This window comes from Tiliqua scincoides, chromosome 16 (genome assembly GCF_035046505.1).
Source record: "Tiliqua scincoides isolate rTilSci1 chromosome 16, rTilSci1.hap2, whole genome shotgun sequence".
Taxonomy (NCBI): Eukaryota; Metazoa; Chordata; class Lepidosauria; order Squamata; family Scincidae; genus Tiliqua; species Tiliqua scincoides.
Genome location: NC_089836.1, coordinates 2,936,115 through 2,958,200, shown reverse-complemented (window position 1 = coordinate 2,958,200; position 22,086 = coordinate 2,936,115). Strand labels below are relative to the sequence as shown.

General features: G+C 51.2%; 1 protein-coding gene and 1 pseudogene across 1 annotated transcript in view; both read right to left on the bottom strand.

Moving 5' to 3' along the window:
- NUP214 (nucleoporin 214) overlaps window positions 1-22,086 on the bottom strand; it is a 56,094-nt gene that overhangs the window by 20,990 nt on the left and 13,018 nt on the right. The window contains exons 12-26 of the mRNA XM_066610752.1: window positions 20,807-21,224; window positions 20,192-20,367; window positions 18,769-18,860; window positions 18,179-18,277; window positions 17,302-17,451; window positions 15,478-15,636; window positions 13,949-14,052; window positions 12,953-13,135; window positions 11,374-11,459; window positions 11,097-11,180; window positions 9,850-10,131; window positions 9,379-9,534; window positions 7,358-7,466; window positions 4,573-4,648; window positions 2,656-2,764 (exon numbers count right to left, since the gene is read on the bottom strand). Coding sequence (XP_066466849.1) covers window positions 2,656-2,764; window positions 4,573-4,648; window positions 7,358-7,466; window positions 9,379-9,534; window positions 9,850-10,131; window positions 11,097-11,180; window positions 11,374-11,459; window positions 12,953-13,135; window positions 13,949-14,052; window positions 15,478-15,636; window positions 17,302-17,451; window positions 18,179-18,277; window positions 18,769-18,860; window positions 20,192-20,367; window positions 20,807-21,224 — 2,283 coding nt within the window. The remainder of the gene's footprint in view (window positions 1-2,655; window positions 2,765-4,572; window positions 4,649-7,357; window positions 7,467-9,378; window positions 9,535-9,849; window positions 10,132-11,096; window positions 11,181-11,373; window positions 11,460-12,952; window positions 13,136-13,948; window positions 14,053-15,477; window positions 15,637-17,301; window positions 17,452-18,178; window positions 18,278-18,768; window positions 18,861-20,191; window positions 20,368-20,806; window positions 21,225-22,086) is intronic.
- On the bottom strand, window positions 17,838-17,954 carry LOC136635745 (5S ribosomal RNA; annotated as a pseudogene).

The following is a 22,086-nucleotide window of genomic DNA, read 5'->3' as shown; positions in this document are numbered from 1 at the left end:
CGTATCCTTCTTTAGGGCTGCCCGCTGTTGGAAACAAAATACTAGACTCCCCCCATGGGGACATGCTCTTCTTGTGATCTCTTGCTTATCTGGGTGGAGCGCAATGCTCTCCATCAGATGAGATTTTCTCCCACTACCTGCCAGGATGGTGGGTGTTGAGGGACTTCCGGGGTCAGCTGGGTTGGACTTTGAACAGTGCCCCAAAGTGGCTGGCCTCTGACACTAGCAGGAGAACGAACCAGGAAGGGCTACGGCTCTCATGCTTTGCTTACGCGCTTCCCAGGGAACTGTCCCTGAAAGCTGTGGGCTAATGAAAGAGCAGGGAGCTGTTCTTGATCAAAAATGCACACTCAAGACCCCGAAGAGCTTTAGCGGGGTAGGGGGGGATAAATGTGACTGCATTTGTCCACATAAAGCATGGAACACACCACCTGCGTGGCTCTCAGATGCTCCCATTCCAGCCGTGAAAACCTATAAGAAGAATTCTGCTGGATCAGGCCAAAGGCCCACCTATAGACCAGCTTCCTGGATCTCCCAGTGGCCCACCGGATGCTTCAAGGAGCAAGCAAGACCCCTGCATCCTGTTGCTGCCCCCCTTGGCATCTGGCATTCAGAGAGAGCTAAATCTAGGAGGTGGCACACACCCCTCATGGCTTGTAACCCGAGATGGTAACTCTTCCTTCACCAATCTCTCCAATCCACTTTGTAGGTATCTGAGCCCACTGCTGTCACCACATCCCGTGGCAAGGAATTCCACAGATCAACTAAATACTGGGTTAAAAAATATTTTCTTGGCTTCCAGACTTTTAACAGCTGGCCTTCTGACATCTCGGGACTGAGATGATGGAGTTGATGAATGAGTTTCACTGGCTGGTGTCCTCCTGGACGTGTCTCTGTCCCTGAACCGTAGAGATCTCCTGGTTCTCCCCTACCTTTTCAGCAGTCTCCTGCCCCACTTTCCATGTCCCTCCCGGCACAGTGGATCATGAGATGTGGCAGGAAACTGCCAAAGAGTCTCGGTGCGGCCGGGGCGGGGGAGGAAACATCTGGCATCTCCTTTGATCATCAGGGAGCACGTCTCAGCAGTCAGAAAGGAAAATGCTCAGTCGTCATGAAGGGGCACTCAAAAAGGTATCAGTGTGCAGACTTCTGATTCTGCATGCAGGAAGGGATATACTTGGATCAGTGGTCTTCAGCTTGTCCAGAGCAGGGACCCACCCTCAAAGCATCATGGGACCCACCTTCACGAATGGGCAAGAGGAGCAAGTATGGCTCTTGCTTCTTCTTTCCCACCCAACACCGACTTCTGCCCAAAGTACGCAGGACTGAGCATCAATAACGTGGCAGCTGGAACGGCCACTCAGGTCAAGGGGCAACCCACTAACTGGAGACCTCTAGCTGGGAGTGCGCTGCCTGATACCTTTATATCCATGCATACCTGGCGCTGGCTAGCACCACCCAGACCACCCTTGTGACACCTGGCTTGGGCCAACGGCAAGGAAGCAGTGAGTCCCACAAGCCTTTAGGATCAGATTTCTGGAGGAAAAAGTCCATCACAGGTTACAAGCCGCGATGCGCAGGTGCAACCTCGTGGTTTTAGAATCAGGCTCTCTCTGACGCGCCAGGTGCGGGGGAGTGGCAACAGGACGCGGGGTCTTGTTGTCTTGTGCACTCTCGGCATTATCTGCTGGGCCACAGCGAGATACGGGAAGCTGAAGTGGATGAGCCACTGGGCAGATCCAGTGGGGATTGTCTTATGTTCTTTCATTCCAAGGAGCATCAATTCAAGCTAGTTGCTACTTGAACAGGGAGGTACCGCTTCCCGGGGCAGACAAAACCTTGTCACAACAGAGGAACTTAAGAACATAAGAACATAAGAACAGCCCCACTGGATCAGGCCATAGGCCCATCTAGTCCAGCTTCCTGTATCTCACAGCGGCCCACCAAATGCCCCAGGGAGCACACCAGATAACAAGAGACCTGCAAGGCTTCCTGGGAATTGTAGTTAAGAACACAAGAACAGCCCCACTGGATCAAGCCATAGGCCCATCTAGTCCAGCTTCCTGTATCTCACAGCAGCCCACCAAATGCCCCAGGGAGCACACCAGATAACAAGAGACCTCATCCTGGTGCCCTCCCTTGCGCCTGGCATTCTGACATAACCCATTTCTAAAATCAGGAGGTTGCACATATGCATCATGGCTTGTACCCCATAATGGATTTTTCCTCCAGAAACTTGTCCAATCCCCTTTTAAAGGCGTCTAGGCTAGACGCCAGCACCACATCCTGTGGCAAGGAGTTCCACAGACCGACCACACGCTGAGTAAAGAAATATTTTCTTTTGTCTGTCCTAACCCGCCCAACACTCAATTTTAGTGGATGTCCCCTGGTTCTGGTATTATGTGAGAGTGTAAAGAGCATCTCCCTATCCACTCTGTCCATTCCCTGCATAATTTTGTATGTCTCAAAACTTATTTATGTTTGCCTGCTGTAAATAAAATCTAGCAGAAGCACAACACCCGTGCGTTATCAGTTGCACTTGTAGATAAAAGCTGGCTCAGACTACAGTCCAAGGACATCCACTGAGGACCAGCTGCAAATCGGTCAGCTTGGGCTGCACGGGAGACTGAAATCCCACAACACTCCCCAACCAACCTGAGGTTTTCTTGCCGGCTGTCGTTTGACCGGTGGCTGGAACGGCGATGGCCGGCAGAGATGGAGAAGTGGTTGGAGGCTTCACCTTGAGGGCGCTTGACGGATGCCCCTAAGGACAGCGAGAAAGCAGAACAATGTGGTCAAGGATACAGGGACAAGGGGCTTTGCACAATTCCACATGGAAGTTCTGCACATGGGCCCTGTGGGAACCAAACAGCCATGCAAGAGCAGAAGTTCTTATGGACTGGGGTCATCGTCAAGCAGGCACTGTGATAGAAAAGACAGCAGAAGCACCTATGATTTTCACTGTTTTGCCGCTAGCTGCTACGTTTTTTTTTAAAAGGCATAATCGTCCAGAACAAGAAGGTCCTTATTAGCAGAGTCAGCCAAGCCAGCCCAGATTCCAAGGGGAAGGGAAGACAAGCTATAGACATTGGAAGAGACCGAAGACATAGCAGCAGATTTGAGAGACAAAAACAAAGATTTGGGGGCGGTGTAAACAAGACAAGAGTAGGACAACTTGGATCCTGCATGGGTTTTTTTCAGCTTGGCACCTCAGCTAAAAGGGTGGCTTCCCTGGTGCTCATTCAGATCACTTAATTAGAAGGGCAAGAAGCCAATTATAGTTGAACAAAGCAATGACTTGGCCCCAAAGACCATGTGGACATGCCCAGTGGCACTCAAAAGAAAGTTCACTGGGCACATCCAAACAGTTTCTTACATTTTTTTTAAGACTGTAAGAAGATAAGGACATAAGAACAGCCCCACTGGATCAGGCCAGAGGCCCATCTAGTCCAGCTTCCTGGATCTCACAGCGGCCCACCAAATGCCCCAGGGAGCACACCTGATAACAAGAGACCTGCAAGGCTTCCTGGGAATTGTAGTTAAGAACATAAGAACAGCCCCACTGGATCAGGCCATAGGCCCATCTAGTCCAGTTTCCTGTATCTCACAGCGGCCCACCAAATGCCCCAGGGAGCACGCCAGATCACAAGAGACCTGCCTCCTGGTGCCCTCCCTAGAACATAAGAACAGCCCCACTGGATCAGGCCATAGGCCCATCTAGTCCAGCTTCCTGTATCTCACAGCGGCCCCACCAAATGCCCCAGTGAGCACACCAGATCACAAGAGACCTCATCCTGGGGCCCTCCCTTGCATCTGGCATTCTGACATAGCCCATTTCTAAAATCAGGAGGTTGCACATACACATCATGGCTTGTAACCCGTACTGGATTTTTCCTCCAGAAACTTGTCCAATCCCCTTTTAAAGGCGTCCAGGCCAGACGCCGTCACCACATCCTGTGGCAAGGAGTTCCACAGACCAACCACACGCCGAGTAAAGAAATATTCTCTTTTGTCTGTTCTAACTCTCCCAACACTCAATTTTAGTGGATGTCCCCTGGTTCTGGTGTTATGTGAGAGCGTAAGTGAGTTATGTGAGTGAGTGTAACTGTGAGTCCTTTTGAGACAGGGAACCATTTTTCCCACCAGCTCTGTGAACCTCTGGCTGAAAAGTGGCACATAATTTCCATCAAAGACAAGATCAACTCTTATTGCTCTGATTCTTTGGACATGCTTTTTTTTAAAAGAGGTGCAATTCAACAACTACTTATGAAAACGTGACAGGTGTAGACTTGTAAGAGGCAATTCCTTCCTTTGCTCACAGAAGCGAATACCTCTTATCAGAAGGAATGCCTGCATGCTTGAACATCCAAAAAAACAAGAGGATGGACACTCTTTCAAACTGTGGTTTTGTCCACCTGCAAACGCACGCAGAGTTTCAGCTATTAAAACAGCAAGGATTGATTGACTGGGCGCAAACCTTGCTTCCCAGCCGAGTCAAACTGAAAAACTGCACAGAACTTTGCCTTACCGTAAAGCTCTGGTTGGCACGTCTCAAGGGGTGGGGGGCAATACCTGGCTAGCTTGATTGGTGGCGATGGTCGCCAAGACCTGATGGACGGCTTGAGCAGCAGAGTGAGGAACCGATGATCTAGAAGAGAGGGAGGGAGAGAGGGAAAATAATAAATAATAATAATAATAAACTTTATTTCTATCCCACCCTTCTCCCTAAAGGGACCCAGGGCGGCTTACAACATATAAAAACAGATTAAAAACATAATTTCACAAACAGATAAAAACATATTAAAAACCCATTAGCAGAAACCATAAAAACAGTAGTCAGATAAAAGTCAGAATTAAAAAGAGCATAAAACAGCAGTTCTTAGAGGAATCAGGCCTGTAAAAAAGCAACTAAAAAAAATGTTAAAAAGGCCATGAAGTCAGAAGGCTTGTTTAAACAGCAAGGTCTTCAGGCCTCGCCGAAAAGTCTCAAGAGAGGGAGCCATTCTCAAGTCAAGGGGAAGGGAGTTCCACAACGTTGGTGCCACTACTGAGAAGGCCCTGTTTCTTGCCGCCGCCCCACGTACCTCCTTAGGCGGCGGCACTTGTAAAAAGGCCTTCTCTGATGACTTGAGAGGACGAGCCGGATTGTACGGGAGGAGGCGATCTCTAAGATACCCTGGCCCAGAGCAGTATAGGGCTTTAAAGGTCTGTTAGTATAGGGCTTTAAACTGTTATAGGAAACAGTTGAGTGCTCGATTCACTGCCATGGAATGAAACCAACTAGATACCCTGATTATTCAGTACCGCACAGTACAGGGCTTTCTACCAAGTGCCAGTGCTGAAAAAACCACCAGAGAAAGCAACCATGCCTTGCGTTCTCCCCGAGTTCTTTGAAAAAAGACTGGATTTCATGTTAAATGCTGCAATGCAGGCACATGCGCCTTTTGTCACTAGTCTCCATTTTGAATGCTATACTACCGTAGCCTTCAGCTCCAACGCACCCAATTCCTCCAAGGCAAAACCCCTCCCTCCCTCCCTCCCCACAGCTGCTTTTTCAAAAGCGATCGGCACTTATCAATTGTGGCTTAGATAACTGCCAAGGTGGAAGATTCAAGGCCAGGCCAACGCAAACGGCTACTTGTTGTGACTGGGCGGTGGGACAGGACAGCCTTGTGCTTTCAACAGATAAAGGGCAAATCAAAGATGTTGGATGTGCATCAGGAAACACCCCAGCGGTGGCCACAAGTTCTGCATTAGAAGCATTAACCGTCATGAGGTTAATCCAAAGGCCTTCCAGAGCTAGCCCTCCCTCCAGCTCAGGGATCCTTAGCAACCCAAAGCTAAGCACTTTTGCCTCTCTCTCCGTTTGAGGGAGCAGCGATTGCTCTGCTAAGTAGCTTGGGGGCAGGAAAACTAACATGGTATCTGCCTGCGCTAGGCCTACACCGGGTTCCATTGCTGGGTCAAGACCAGGTGAAAAGGATCTTGGGATGTCAGCCAACTGCAGAGCAAAATACGAGCCAGCGGGATGAAGTAGCAGTAAAGAAGGCCAACAGGATTCCAGATTGCATTTAAAAACACAACCGTAGGCTCCAGGCCACGCAGGCTGCAATTGTTCCTTTTATCCCAGGTTTGTCAAAACTCATCTGGAACTCGGTGCCCAGGGCCATGAATTCTCTCTCTCTCTCACACACACACACAAACACACACACACACACACACAACCCAATGTTCCTGGGTTGGGGGGGAGCCAATCTTCTCCTGTGTAAAAAAACACTCATGCATGTAGTGAAATCAGGAAATAAAGGGAGAGGTCCATGTTCCACCCTTTCTCTAATGTGCTCATTCACTCCACGCAATGGAGGACATGCTTTGCACTGGGAGGGGTTGTAAAATGCCACGCCATGCTGGAGCCAGTAGCCCCTGCACCACATCGGCTCTCTGAATTTGCATCCCCTCGCCAGCCCTTCTGACTTGCCCAGCAAGGGAGGATGTGACAGAATGAAGATGATCTTCTCCGCCAGCTGACATCTGCGCAAAGCCCCCTGGAACGGCTCAAGAGCGACTGGCCGGCAAAAACGACAAGAGCAGATGTTCCCTGCGGCCCCTTGGCGGTGAATTGAAGTCACGCGACTGGCTGAATGCTGGCAGACCCCCTGCCAGTTTCAAAGGGGAGATCTCTCCCCCCCTCCATGCCCAACCATGTGGCAAGGGCTCAAGACTGATGCGGACACTGAAAGGGGGCCTTAAGTCAGAAGGTGACACCACACTTCTGTCTGAAACATTCTATGTTACCGACTAACTTGCATGCACGGTGGGGGGGGAGGAAGGTGTGAGGAGGAAGGCCGAGGTCAAAAAGAAGGTGCTTAATTCTTGCTCCCTTCCTGAGCACTGCAAGTGGCTGTTTTGACCCACCAGTCTCTCAGCGGCCGACCCAAACTCAATCCATCTGCTGCTTTATTTTGCTTAGGGCCTAACTGAGTAGTTTTTGATCCGTCCTCGCATCCAGGAGGGAGGGTTTTCCTTTGCATACAGTTTGACTAAGACGGCTGCCAGCTGCCTCGATCGCTGCGGCAAAAACAAAATTCTGGCCACTGACGCAGGAATCAAACACTGCTTTGTGTTTTACAGCACTGCAAAAAGCCCATCGTGCAGGTGACCGTGAAGTTGTCCTTACAACCCCACTGTAAGGGACACTAATATCCCCATTTTGCAGATGGGGACGACCGAGGCAGAGAGGAGTCAGCTTGCCTCAGCTCACTGAGCGAGATTGGAACTAAGGGCCAGCCCTGATTTGCAGCTTGGTCTTTCAGCCAAAGGTGCACCAAGCACAGAGAAGGAACAAGAATCCACCCACCCTATAACAGGAGAAATGGCGGGAGGGCCAGCGTTGTTCTTCAGCTCGCGCACGTTGACCACCTGAGGAACGTTCTTCAAAGTCGATTCCGTTAAGGACGTGCTGGCAGCTTGGAGACAAAAAGAGAGGCATTAATTTCATCTGTGAGCTCAGAATGTGGCGCCACCGAACCATGTGCTTGGCCATGCGGTGATAAGCGTTCCCTAGGCAATGAACGATATAAAGCCTTCGTGAAACAGTAAATTCCAGAAGTTGCATCACCGTCAGCGATCAAGTTGCCCAAGAGACTAAAAAAGGTCTTTGCCCTGTGCTGAAGAGACATTCAGGTTGGCACCAGGAGAGCCTCACTAGGGAGAGTGGGTCAGAACAGAGATCCTCTCCTTGATCACAGCCTGTCTCGACTTAGAAAGCAAGAGCCTCCAATGATACCTTACCCAATGAGGCAGGAGGGAGCAAATGTTACCCAGCACATGCCCGATCTCGTCTGATCTGTGAAGCTAAGCAGGGTCAGGCCTGGTTAGTACTTGGATGGGAGACCGCCTGGGAATACTGGGTGCTGTAGGCTTATACAATGATCTCAGAAGCTAAGCAGGGTCAGGCCTGGTTAGTACTTGGATGGGAGACTGCCTGGGAATACCGGGTGCTGTAGGCTTATACCATGATCTGGGAAGCTAAGCAGGGTCAGGCCTGGTTAGTACTTGGATGGGAGACTGCCTGGGAATACTGGGTGCTGTAGGCTTATACCGGGTGATAGAGGTGTGTGTGTGTGTGTGTGTGTGCGCGCGCAACCAAGCAGATGACCTTGCCAAGCAGCTGCCTGGAGCAACTGCCTCACAGCTGGCCCTGAAGTCTTAATCTGTCTCCAACTAAGAAGTCCACTCTAAAGCAGGTCTTCAACTTTGGGGGGGGGGCAAATACTGGTGCCCACCAGTAACTGCCGAGGTTACATTCCCACTCCCCCTGCAGATACCAGAAACCGAAGATCAAAACAAACCCTACAAAAAGCAGCTCATCAATCCCTCCATCGAGCTAATGACTTACCAGCAGCCCTCCTTTGCCTGCAGCCCTGACTGCAGCCCTCCTTTTGCCTGCAGTAGCCCTCCAGAAGCCCTCAAGCAGCCCTCCTTTGCCTGCAGCCCTCCTTTGCCTGTGTTCAAATGCAACGATTAGGAAGCGCTAACATGAAGCCGGTTGGAGGACCGCAAAGGAGGTGACGGAACTCTACGATAAGCGTCGTGTTCTTTTCAGCCCTCCAACCTACTTCCTGTTAACACTTCCTGATCTTAAGTGTTTCTAGAGAGCACAGAGACACAGGAGAAGGCAACGGGAGGGTCGCAATCAGAGGCTGGTAAGCCATTTGTGGGCGATAGGGGGAATTTGGGAACCACAGACAAGCAGAGACAGGATCCACAGACCTGGACAACCTTTTGTGGGTACCACGGCCACAAGAGATGGATGCCGTGTGCAGGGGTGGCTCAGTGCATCGTACCAGCAGCGAGGGAAAGCTGTCGCTGCCATCTCCTTTCCCTCTACAACCTACTTCCCTGCTTGCTCAATGTGCAGCTTTTTTTTTTTTAAAAGGGGCAGCTACCGCACAACCGGAATTCGCCTCCAGCACCCGAGTCATCTCCATTACCAGGCTAGGAAGAGCAAGCTCCACTGGCGCTGCCAAGTCCCACCTGCTGTGTGCCGATGTTCTACGGCTGGCACTTGTGCCCCTGGCTGAGACATGGTGCTTTACAGAGGAAAGAAGCTCAAGGCCTAACCCCAGGCAAGCAAGAAGTTGAGTCATTTACAGAATCAGAGCCGGAAGGGGCGTGCAGCACCTTCCGGTCCAACCCTCCGGAAGAGATACACAGCAGGGTCGCCAGCCAGCCAGCCTCAAGAAACACTGTGCACTGTTCATGAGTTGGCAAGTCACAAACCACCCAAGAGAAATAAGATATGGACTGTGGATTCTGCCTAGCAACAAGAACTGGCATGCTGTTAGCCTAGGTGGAAGGGCCTAGGTGTGCAGTTACCTGGACCCTGGTTCGCCATCTGTCTCCTCAGCGCGGCTTCCGCAGCTGCCTGGGGTGCGGGGATAGGGGCGGAGGGAGCTGGGGCTCCATGCTTTACGGTCTTCGTGGCCAGCATGGTACTGTCTGCCCCTTGGGGGATGATTTTGGGTGTTGATACTGCAAAGGGGAAGAAAAGTCACACCTCATTCAGGTTCTCCAGAAAACAAGAGGCTGAGATTGTGAGGACTCCGTCAAAGGAGACCCAGCTTGAAGGAATCAGGCCACAATCCTGAAAGCACTTAGAAGGGAGTAAGTCCCACTGAGTACAGTGGGGGCTGCATAGGACTGGACTCCCTGTATGAAAACCTGGGATGCTGGGTCAAAGGTATGTTCCCCATTGACTGAGCAGGCATCTTCACCTCTTCTCCCCCCCCCTCCCCCACGGGCAGAATGGAATAAACACACTTGAGATGTTCCAAACGGCCTACTCACTCAGTGTGCCCATTGCGATGTTAGGTCTGCCCAGGGGAAGGGGCTGCGACATCAGACCAGGCTGGACCGAGGGAGTACGGACGACAGGGGCGTGGCGAGGCACTTGGATGGGGGCCAGCTCTTCCTCCTCCGCCGCCCCTTCTTCCTCATTGCCCTCTTCTTCAGGAACCACAGGCTGGATATTCTCATTCTCCAAGGAGTGGGAAGCCGAAGACACGGAGCTCACGTCGTCCAAGTCCTCCTCGTACCTCAAGGACAGGAAAGCCGACTGGGAGAGACTGGCTGCGAAAGATGGGAAGAGAGCACCAGACCGGGACTGAGTCAGGGAGGAGAAAACAAGAGCTGCAAGGCTCATGTTTAAGGGCGGTGGTTACCAGGCTGCATGGCGCAGCTCTGTGGGGCAATGTGGCCAACGCTCAGGGCATCGTGGGGAACTCACTGCTCAGCAGCGAGACCACCCGAAGCCAACTACCACCGCTTTCAGGGTCAAGCAACCCAGAAGTGGGAGTCATGTCATCGTGTCCTCTGATGCTTCACCTGACCTCCTTCTCCACCTGTCTCTTGGCTCTTTCCTCGCGCCTGCCCCACAGCAGCCCTCAGGCAGCCTTTGAGAGACTTCTCATCACACTAGATTTGTGAAGGTTCAGTTGGAATCCCCAAGATGGTGGGGGTAAGTCTGGAAGCGGACACAGATGTGTCCGAAAACTCTCCACGGGCCAACACCAGTGCCCGTTTGATGCCAAAAACACTGTATAAGTGTCCCATTCTCTCCCTCCTGCATGGTGCCAGTGTTACCTTCTGCTCACAAGGAGACCACTGTCTCTTCTCCTCTGCCTCCCACAAACTGGCTTGCTCCTACCTGCCTGTTAGTATCTGCTGAGAACCCCTCCTCCAGCCCCGAGTGCACTGGCACAGTATTCGTGGATAAAGAGAAGTAGGCGCCAATTCTGCCCTTAGCGGATAAGCAAAATTGCAGAGAGCAAATCTGCACAGAGACTGTAGACTAAAGTGTCATTCAAAAGTCAGGCCATGGTCCTAATTTTAAAACACATGCACACACACACGCACACACAATCAGGCCATGGTCCTAATTTTAACACACACACACACACACACACACACACACACACACACACACACACACACACGGCTCAAAGTAAAGGGAGGGACAAGGGGCCTCTGCAGATCACACACTTTTGCCAAGCACCGACAAGTTGATGGGAGTGACCCAGTGGACTATGGGATACCTGGTGCAGTTGATCTGATGGGTGGCATCTTTTGCTTAGAGAGAAAATTCCTTAGCTGAGCCTGCTTCACCTGGGATAGTTTAGCTGCAAGAGAAAGGAGAGGGAAGTTAATACGCAACATGAATGCTTTCTTTTTATCCCACACTGTACTAACATGTACAATGGATCCCCTGTATCTTCAGTCAGCTAGCAGACTAGGTTCTCCCCCCCCCCGTCTGCACTGAAATCAGCCTCCCCAGGGGTACCTGGGGTTAGAATGCCAGCCCCACGGACTTACCTGCTGCCCTCGGCATCGCTTTGGGGCCAGATTCCAGCGCCGTTTTGGTCAAGGCCTTGCTCAGGTCCTCCAGCTCGCTGTCCAGGCTGAGTCGGTCCACGAGGAGTCGAAAGAGCAGCACACGGATGAAAAAGAACAATGCAGCCGTTGTAGTGTGCTCTTTGAGGGCCAAGCGCTTCATGAGCATCACAGCCCCGGTATAAACCTTGCATGTCAACTGCTTTGCGAGGCCTTGGCCTCAAAAGGCAGCGAACGCAACCAACTTGATGCTGGTACAGACATCCCCCCCAGTATCCACGGGGGATACGTTCCTGGCCCACCCCCGGAGATACTGAAACCACAGATAAAAGGGGACCCTATTTCTTGCTTTCCTAATTCTTGCTTTGCAGCCTGGTATAGAACACTAGAACATGAGTACCAGCCAGCTGGAACACTGGAGGAGAGTGACAGGCATAAAACCAACCGAAAGAGTCCTGTTAACGTTCTGGCCGTCTCCTTCCTCTAGCATTGCAGCTGACTGTTTGGTCGCAATTCCTCTTCTAGCATTCTATACAGGTTACATAGGAAGAGACAGGTGTGCTTGGCGCTACAGTAAAAATACATGGGGGTGGAGCTGGAGAACCACATAAGAACAGCCCCACTGGATCAGGCCATAGGCCCATCTAGTCCAGCTTCCTGTATCTCACAGCGGCCCACCAAATGCCCCAGGGAGCATAAGAACATAAGAGCAGCCCCACTGGATCAGGCCATAGGCCCATCTAGTCCAGCTTCCTGTATCTCACAGTGGCCCACCAAATGCCCCAGGGAGCATAAGAACATAAGAGCAGCCCCACTGGATCAGGCCATAGGCCTATCTAGTCCAGCTTCCTGTATCTCACAGCGGCCCACCAAATGCCCCAGGGAGCATAAGAACATAAGAGCAGCCCCACTGGATCAGGCCATAGGCCCATCTAGTCCAGCTTCCTGGATCTCACAGCAGCCCACCAAATGCCCCAGGGAGCATAAGAACATAAGAGCAGCCCCACTGGATCAGGCCATAGGCCCATCTAGTCCAGCTTCCTGGATCTCACAGCGGCCCACCAAATGCCCCAGGGAGCATAAGAACATAAGAGCAGCCCCACTGGATCAGGCCATAGGCCCATGTAGTCCAGCTTCCTGGATCTCACAGCGGCCCACCAAATGCCCCAGGGAGCATAAGAACATAAGAGCAGCCCCACTGGATCAGGCCAGAGGCCCATCTAGTCCAGCTTCCTGGATCTCACAGCGGCTCACCAAATGCTCCAGGGAGCACACCAGATAACAAGAGACCTCATCCTGGTGCCCTCCCTTGCATCTGGCATTCTGACATAAGATCAGTGAATCCATAGATATGGGGGGGGGGGACATCTGCAGTGCTCAACACCATGACTGGGTGGATTAATTCACCGGGGAGTGGAACTTCAAGCAGAGCTGGAGACGTTCTAGGAGGAGAATTTCCTGCTACATGCAAGTGGTTGAACTAGACGACCCTTCCAGCTCTATGGTTCTAGGCAAAGCAACCCAAGGTTCCCCCTGAGCGTCTCGGCTCACACACACACACCTTTGGATGCCACTTGGGGAAGAAGATTCACTGGACAGGCTCCACTTATTGGTCTGGTTGTACAAGCGAAGCTGCTGCAGGCTGTCCACGAGGTTTTTCAGCCGCTTCCTCTGCTGGTAGATGATTTCTCGATTGTTAGTAAGGGTGTTGAAGAGGGTCTCGCGCTCCGGCACCATCAAGCGCCTGCTCGATAAAATAAAGCCGGGAGATTGAGAGCAAAAGTTCAGTGAGAAAGCAGAACGGAGGTGGTGAGGGAGGCATGAACCGGGTAAGGGGACATTGAGTGACATCTAGTTCAGCTTTCCTTCTATTGCACATGACTACCGAGAACAACCACGGCATCGAGAGAGGGGCAAAGAAACGCTTTCTTCCTCTTGCTCCGCACTAGAACGGAAAGTTCCAGGGCGAAACGGAAAGCTCCACACTAGAACGGAAAGTTCCAGGGCGAAACGGAAAGCTCCACACTAGAACGGAAAGTTCCAGGGCGAAACGGAAAGCTCCACACTAGAACGGAAAGTTCCAGGGCGAAACGGAAAGCTCCACACTAGAACGGAAAGTTCCAGGGCGAAACGGAAAGCTCCACACTAGAACGGAAAGTTCCAGGGCGAAACGGAAAGCTCCACACTAGAACGGAAAGTTCCAGTGTGAAACGGAAAGCTCCACACTAGAACGGATGCCAAATACTGGGCTCAGCAGATTCACTGAAACAATCCTTAGGTTACAAAAGCAGAGGAGAAGCTACCTGCTGAGAAGCCTGAATGGAACCTTCGCATTCAGAGGCAGGACAAGACAGGGCCAGCCAGCAGGAGGGGTGCCATACCCTGCTTGGGTGCCGCGAGAGGCTTCAGAGTTGGCTGCTTTGCGAAGCAGGACACTGGGCTGGAGGGACCCTACCCAGCACTGCCTGGCTCTTAGGTTGGTGAACAGAGCTCTGCAAACCCCCCCCCCCAAAAAAAGAACAAAAAAACAGGCTCCTAGCTTGCGCTCGTTACTCACTTCTGCTTTTTTTGCTGCTCCAAGTGCCGGTCCCATTCCAGATCCAAGACGTCGTTCACATCCTGAACCGCAAACTTGACGTACTGGTGCAGGCGCCGAATTTCCTGCCCCGAAGAAGGAGAGAAAAAGCATTAAGACTCATCATCGTCACCGTCCGGGACGCTCCGTGTTTAAAATCAAAACCTTATATATTTCTAAAGTCGTAAGAAGACCGGCAGAGACGGTCGCCGCCTCAAATTGTATTCGGCAGGCCACGATTGCTAGCAGGGAGTTCAACATCTGGCTTTGGTTCCAGTTCAGATTTGTTAGTGCATCCGCTGATAACGGAGAGGGCGTGCAACGAAACACCCAGGGGGTGCATGCCAAGGAAGGCAAAAGCCTTCCCCGCCTTCCTTTGCTTGGCTTAATGCATGCCGTCAAGCTTGATGCTCGGCAGGGCTATGGCAAATACCGATTTGCCTGTTGTTCAGCTTGTGGACTGAGATGGTAGCCCCTTCCACAAAGCACATGCTGCTTTGCGGAGAAGTTGCTTCAAAGGGGTGTTTGAAGCAATACTTTCTCCAGATCTTAATTTCTTACAGCGAAGAGAGATGGGTTCGGCAATGGGTACTCTCTCACTACCTCTGGGTTTAAAAGCAGCTGTCTGCCCCTCGAATCCCAGTTTTGGGGGAACAATAGCGGAAGGGAAGGGCGCCCCTCTCTCTCCTGCTTACGGGCTACTCAGAGAAGGTTGGTGGGCCACTGCAGGACTAGAAGGGCTCTGGGCCCCAATCCTGCAGGATTTTTTTAATTTTCTTACCCCCTTTAGGCCCGGAACATGAAACACTCCAAAAAAGGAGAAATCACTGCCCCACCAAAGGCGAGAGATGTAGGCTGACCAGGGACTGAGCTGCTCTGACAAGCTTAGTTTCAGCCACCCAAGGGCTTTGATTTAAGGACGGCTTCTGCAGTCTCCTTCTCCAGCATTCCCACAATGGGTTCTTCGGAGCAAGCAGGGTCAATTATACAAAACAGTCACGACTTGGCTCAATATTTTGCAGTTCTGCAACACGGGGGTTAAATAACTTTGACATGGGGGGGAAGGAAGCAGCAGCAAAGTCTCATACGTCCCCGTCCCCCCTCTCCCCGGCAAGTTTCTCTATCTCATTCAAAAACCTTTTAACGCACTGACAGGGGCTTCCTGCAGCAATTCTGCATTTATAATTGCAGGGTGGTTTTAAGCTTTGCCATCCGTGAAATGAACTGCCGCGGCGCAAGCCCTCGTAGATCATCGCACAGAGAGGCAAGGAACTCGGCGACAATAAAACCAACCTCTGAACGATTTAAGAAAAAAATATATATATTAATGTACGATGCTGAACTGGCACAATTCCTGGGCAATTCCCGAAATGCCACAGAGCTGTAGCTCAGATTCAGAGCCTGAATCTGAGCTGGATGCAGACCCAGGCCAGGCATAGCAGAAAGCTTCTTAAGCAGGGGTCTTTGCCCCCGAGTTAAGGCCTCTCTCGAGGAGACTGCCATGATCTTACCTGAAGCTGAGCTTCACTCTTTGGGTCCAAAGGCTTCTTGTAGAGCAGGTGCAAGTATTGCGAATTGTGAGCTTGTTCGTCCTTTTCTTTGGCTTCCTCCAGCCCTGCAAATCCTTCCAGCAGGTTGGTCTTCAGAAGGCTGATGTCTCCATGAAGGGACTACACTCAAAAGGTCGGGGGAGGGGAAAAATAGCCATCAGAAGACAGCAAATCCCTTTGTTACTAGTGCATCGGCAGCATCAAAAGCCTCAGAAAATGGTGGGACAAGTCCCTTGGCTCCAAGTTGTAAAGCACTGGTGCCCAACCTGTGAGCCACAAGACCCTGAGAAGTGGTCGGCGAGGTCTCCTAAAAAGACTTCAATCATTTTTGGCATCTCGCCGAGTGCTGTCCACCAGAGAGTGTGGACAACGGACCGTCGGCAGCCAGCAACAAAAATCTTCTCGATTTCAGTGTTCTCCAACGTTAGAAGTGCAGGAAGCAATGGTATGTGTTTTTATTCAACGTTTACATTATAATTAATAATAATAACAACAACAACTTTATTTTTACCCCGCCTTTCTCCCCGAAGGGACTCAAGGAGGCTTACAACAGGTTAAAAACAGATTAAACATCATAATTAAAAAACAGATTAACAACATAATTTAAAAACAGATAAAAGCATATTAACGCATACCATAAAAACAGTAGTCAGATAACAAGTCGTAAAAAAGTAAAAAGAGCACAGGGCAGCAAGTCATAAAAGAATCAGGCCCGTAAAAAATTGAAAAGACGTTAAAAAGGCCGAGAACTCAGAAGGCTTGTTTAAACAGAAGGGTCTTCAGGCCTCGCCGAAAAGTCTCAAGAGAGGGAGCCGTTCTTAAGTTAAGGGGAAAGGAATTCCATAGCGTTGGTGCCACTACTGAGAAGGCCCTATTTCTAGCCACCGCCCCACGTACCTCCCTAGGATAGGGGCTTCAGTCAAGTTATAAATCACTTTAAAGGTAGTTTATACAGCTGGCATAGGGTCAGTAGGTGCCACAGTCAATTACCCAGGTACCCTCCCCCCCATTAACCAAACAAAACAGTTTTATTTTTGCAGATTTGGGGGATTTTTTTTTTTTAAAACAAAAACGAGAAGCGCAGAAAGTTGTGTTTTTTGTTCATTTTCACTGTTTTCACCCACCTCTATCTATAAATAATAAATCTAATACATCATTGCTAATTATTACAAATTTAATTGTGCTTTTCTGTGGGGGGGGGGCTGCAATGCAGCCCACGGCGATTCCAATTTTTGCTTCGGTGGTCCGCGGGCTACTAAAGGTTCCCGGTTTTGGGGGAAGGCTCAAGGGAGGGCACCAGGATGAGGTCTCTTGTTATCTGGTATGCTCCCTGGGGCATTTGGTGGGCCACTGTGAGATCCAGGAAGCTGGACTAGATGGGCCTATGGCCTGATCCAGTGGGGCTGCTCTTATGTTCTTATGCTCCCTGGGGCATTTGGTGGGCTGCTGTGAGATGCAGGAAGCTGGACTAGATGGGCCTATGGCCTGATCCAGTGGGGCTGCTCTTATGTTCTTATGCTCCCTGGGGCATTTGGTGGGCCGCTGTGAGATCCAGGAAGCTGGACTAGATGGGCCTATGGCCTGATCCAGTGGGGCTATTCTTATGTTCTTATGTGAAGGTTAAAAAGATTTTAAAAGGTAATGGCCAGCACTTTTGAATCATGCCTGGAAATTAACTGGGAACCGAAACCGGAGCAGCAAAAAAGGCAAATCACCATCGTACAGTCTGGGGCCACAGTCAGGATCCCTGCAGCTCCAGACTGGGCTCTGTCTCAATTCTCTCACCTCCATGGTCTCCTTGATCTCCAAGAGGAAGGTGTGGAAGTCATTGGACTCAGTCTTCAGAAGCTTCTTCTCCTCGTCGGTGCCCACTTGGAAGGAGGCCTTGGCCGTCCTGCCGATCAGCTCCTCCATCTCCTTCTGGAAATGGGCGATCTAGAAGCCGGGCATGGAAGAGTCAAGAGCCATGGTTCAGCACTAGACAGGCCACCCAAGGAACGCAAAAGATCCAGGGAGTCGCAATTAGGAAGAAGCCAGCTCGCAACGAGGTGGGGCAGGTTTGGTCTCCTCACAGGGCAAACATCACTGCTGCATTTCTGGATTATTTAATTGGTTGGCAACCATCAGTCTCGAAAGACTGCGGTATAAGCCTACAGCACCCGGTATTCCCAGGCGGTCTCCCATCCAAGTACTAACCAGGCCCGACCCTGCTTAGCTTCTGAGATCATGGTATAAGCCTACAGCACCCGGTATTCCCAGGCGGTCTCCCATCCAAGTCCTAACCAGGCCTGACCTTGCTTAGCTTCCGAGATCATGGTATAAGCCTACAGCACCCGGTATTCCCAGGCGGTCTCCCATCCAAGTACTAACCAGGCCTGACCCTGCTTAGCTTCCGAGATCAGACAAGATTGGGCATGTGCAGGGCAACAGTTGCTGTCATTATTATTATTTAATTGCTCTCAAGACAATCGTTCTCAAGACCAATGGGCCTTTGGCCTGATCCAGTGGGCTCTTCCGATGTTCTTATTTATTGCAGTGCACAAACAGATCTCTGGGGACAAACCGTTTCTGAGTTCTCCAACTTGGCTCTGAAGACCAAAAAAGTCCACAGTTCTTTTTTTCCCACCTCCTGCAGAAAAGGAAAGACGAAGCAATTCCTCACCTCTTCTCTTATCCCTGCGATCACCGGATCCGAATCTTTCCACTGATGAAGCTGCTTCTCTGCTACCCCACCAGGGGGTGGGGGTGCTGGGGCCCGGGCCTGTGAAGCACAGTTTTTAAATTGCAACACAAATGGAAATCCTCTGCACGGATCGCTTTGGTGACCGGAGATAAGACGGCGCGCACTTAAGACTGTGGAACTCACCGCCACAAAGACGTAGCGCTGGTTCCCAGCCGAAATGGCTTAAAATGGGGGTTTAGACAAATAAATGGAGGGGAGAACCAGAAAAATGGCTACTAGCCAGGATGGACTTCATTGAACCAGACAAAGCTCCTACACAGGTCTCAGTTCCCTGGGAGGTAGAACTCTCTCCATGGAACCCGGAACTTCAATGTTCTAGAGAAATGCGCTACTTAAATACCAGATGCTGGAGATCAGAGCAGTCAGTGCAATTACTTTCAATCCTGCTCTGAAGACATTTGCCTGGTCACCACAGGTGATATTTGGCTCAGTAGCTCTTTGATTTGATCCGTCGTCTTGTACCGAATCCAAAACAAGCATCAAGTTCAGGCAACCTGGTTTTGCTTTACCTGAGAAGAGCTCGGCTTCACCACAGCTGGGGCAATTTTGGCTGTTTTTTGGAGACCCGAAGCTGGGGATCCACTTGGAGCAGGACGTGCCACTAGGGTTCAGAAAGAAACACAGACTGGGAATTTGTAACACTCGCGGGCAGTTCAGTGCAGCTAAGAGGCTTAGTGGTTTGGGGGAACCTCAGCTGTGTCAAGGAGCAAGAGACAAACACAGCTCAACACCAACTTGGAGAGGGCCCTTGGTGGTCAAGCCCCTCCGTCCCATGCGGGAAGTTCCAGGTTCAAACTCTGGCAGCACCTTGCCTAGGCCAAAACCTCGGGAGAGTGATTGGTCTGTGGAACTCTTTGCCACAGGATGTGGTGATGGCGACTGGCCTGGACGCCTCTGAAAGGGGATTGGACAAGTTTCTGGAGGAAAAATCCATTACGGGGTACAAGCCCTGATGTGTATGGGCAACCCCTTGATTTTAGAAATGGGCTATGTCAGAATGCCAATGCAAGGGAGGGCACCAGGATGCAGGTCTCTTGTTATCTGGTGTGCTCCCTGGGGCATTTGGTGGGCTGCTGTGAGATACAGGAAGCGGGACTAGATGGGCCTATGGCCTGAGCCAGTGGGGCTCTTCTTATGTTCTTATGCTCCCTGGGGCATTTGGTGGGCTGCTGTGAGATATAGGAAGCTGGACTAGATGGGCCTATGGCCTGATCCAGTGGGGCTGTTCTTATGTTCTTAACTACAATTCCCAGGACACCTTGCAGGTCTCTTGTTATCTGGTGTGCTCCCTGGGGCATTTGGTGGGCCGCTGTGAGATCCAGGAAGCTGGACTAGATGGGCCTATGGCCTGATCCAGTGGGGCTGTTCTTATGTTCTTAAAATTGTAACCACTCCAAGCTTCTCTTGCCAGTGGCCTGTTAGGTCACGGCCAGACCTAAGGCTTTCTCTCCAAGTTCCCTAAAGATGCACTGCACTCATAGGGTTGTTGTGAAAACAAAAGGAGGAAAGGAACTACGTACACCAACCTGAGCTGCCTGGAGGAAGGAGGGGTATAAATGTGAAAAATTAAAAAATTGTGAAAGAAGGGGGAAACAGGGGGCAAAGAGTGGGCAAGTCACTTACTGGGCCTTGCGCCGACTCATAAAAACGTGTTTATTTTTCTCCTGTTGGTTTTTATTTTAAGAGATTGGAGCAAAAGAGAGCAGGAGCACCTCTGTTTGAAAGTGCCATTTTAAACTGCAGTTGTATTGCCACTTTGCTGGGGCCAAGCTTTAGTGGGCAGGGCCAAGGAAAAACAAGTATAACCTTGACCGCGACACAATACCCATACAGGGTGTTTTAGAGTAAGAACAGGTCTTCGCCCCGAGGAGCTCACAAACCCCATGTTTGGGCAGCAGGGGGGGAAGATAAGCGAGAGGGAGGGAACCGTACTTGCTGGTGTCACCGGGGTCGAGGCCTTTATCGGTGGGGCAGGAGCGGCAGCAGAGAGCAGAGGGGACTGGGTCAGAGCCCCCGAAGACGGGGGCTTCACAGCGGGTGGGGAGGACAACATGGCGGCGTTCTGGCTGCCGCTGGCAATCGGCACGCAGGATTCTACAGCGCTGAATCTGGAAGGAGAAGGAAGGAACAAAAGAACGATAGAACATGTCTGGAATGTTTGAAGTCATGGGGGGGAAAAAAAAACCTAAGCTACGAAATCAGGGCTTCAGATCTTGCCTCTGTTCATTGAACGGCCTTTGGCAAGCCACTCTGACACTGCCCTCAATCTTCCCCACCTGCAATATGGACATAAGACTTGCTCTTCTTAAGCAGGGGCCACAAGGACAGGAATAAGAGAGTTCTGAGTGAGCAAAGTGCTTGGTGTGTAATTTGCAGCTCCTGCGCAAATACGAAGCGATACTAAGCTTTTTTTTTAAAAAAAATGACGTATCATTAAGGATCAGGAACCGGGACGTTGAATTATGGCGTATTTATCAAAACAAAGGTGTTGGATTGTTTTTAAGAGGCCACTGGAACAGCAGGAAAAACTCCTCAAAAGAGACTTACTTCTCACTGAGGTTAACCTTGACAGAAGAGGATGAAGGAAAGCTGTGCTTCAGGCCAGCAGGAGGTCCAGAGAGCGGCAGGCTGGGTGAGCCCTCTGTGTTGGCTTTAAAACTCACAGCTCCAAAGGAGAAAGAGGATGCGGAAGGGGTGACAGGCCCAGACGCAGCGGCTGGAGCTGGGGGCGCTTTGCTGAAGGCAGGTGGGAAGGTGAAGCCGGCCCCTCCAGCCAGGCTGGAGCCAGAGGAGGGCTTCAGGGTCTCTGGCGGGAAGGAAAACGGCAGGCTGGAGTCGCTGGTCGACGGGGTCGTTTTCGAGGTGGACGGCACAAATGAGAAACTGGCTGCCCCGGCGGTGGAGGCCGGGGCGGCTTCGACTTTCGAAGGAGCTGTGAGAGATGCAGAGGAAGGGGGTGTGCTTCCTGGAAGAACAGGAGAAAGGAAACCAAAAAAAAGACATTCAACACTTAAAACTATTTAAAAATATTTTTAAGCTGCCGTGCAGCCAGGGCTTTCGTGGCCGGTCACCAAGACTTTCTACAAACGATTTAAAGCAATTTTTCAAACATAAACAGGAGGTCAAACGACGTTGGAGATGCCCTCCTAAGAAGGCAAGAAAGAGACCAGCTGGGTCAGGCCAGAGGCCCATCTAGACCAACATCCCCCCCCGCCCCCACGCACAGCAACTCACCAGCTGCCCCCTGGGAGGACCACAAGCAGGAGAGGAAGGCACCCCTCTTGCCCTGCAATTGGGTGTTCAAAAACACACTGCCACTCTCAGAGGTAGGGTGCAGCCACCGTGATCAGCAGCCACTGGTAGACTTGCCCTCCGTGAATTTGGCCAACCCCCCTTGGAAAAACACCCAAGCTAGGGCCCGCAACCGTATCACGTGGCAGTGAGTTCCACAGGCCAACGCGCTGCGGCTTTTTGGTCCGTCCTAAACCACCCCCACCAATCCGTTCCATTGGAGGCCCCAATTCTCGTATTGTGAGAGGAGGAAAAAACCTCCATGCGCTCTCCTCATTAGGCAGAATTTTATACCTCTCAATCGCATCCACCCTCAGTTGCCTTTTTCTCCCCAGCCCTGTTCGTTTTGGTTGCCCTCTTCTGCACCCTCTCCAGTTCAACAACATCCTCTCTCAGGTACAGCAAAACCAGAAGCGCACACAGCATTCCCGACGTGGTCACGCTATAGGTTTTGTGGGCGTGCGTTAGGTAGACCGCGTGCTCCAAAAGGCCGTCACGTTTCAAGCAGCTCCCAGCTTTGGGAATGGGGGCAGGTT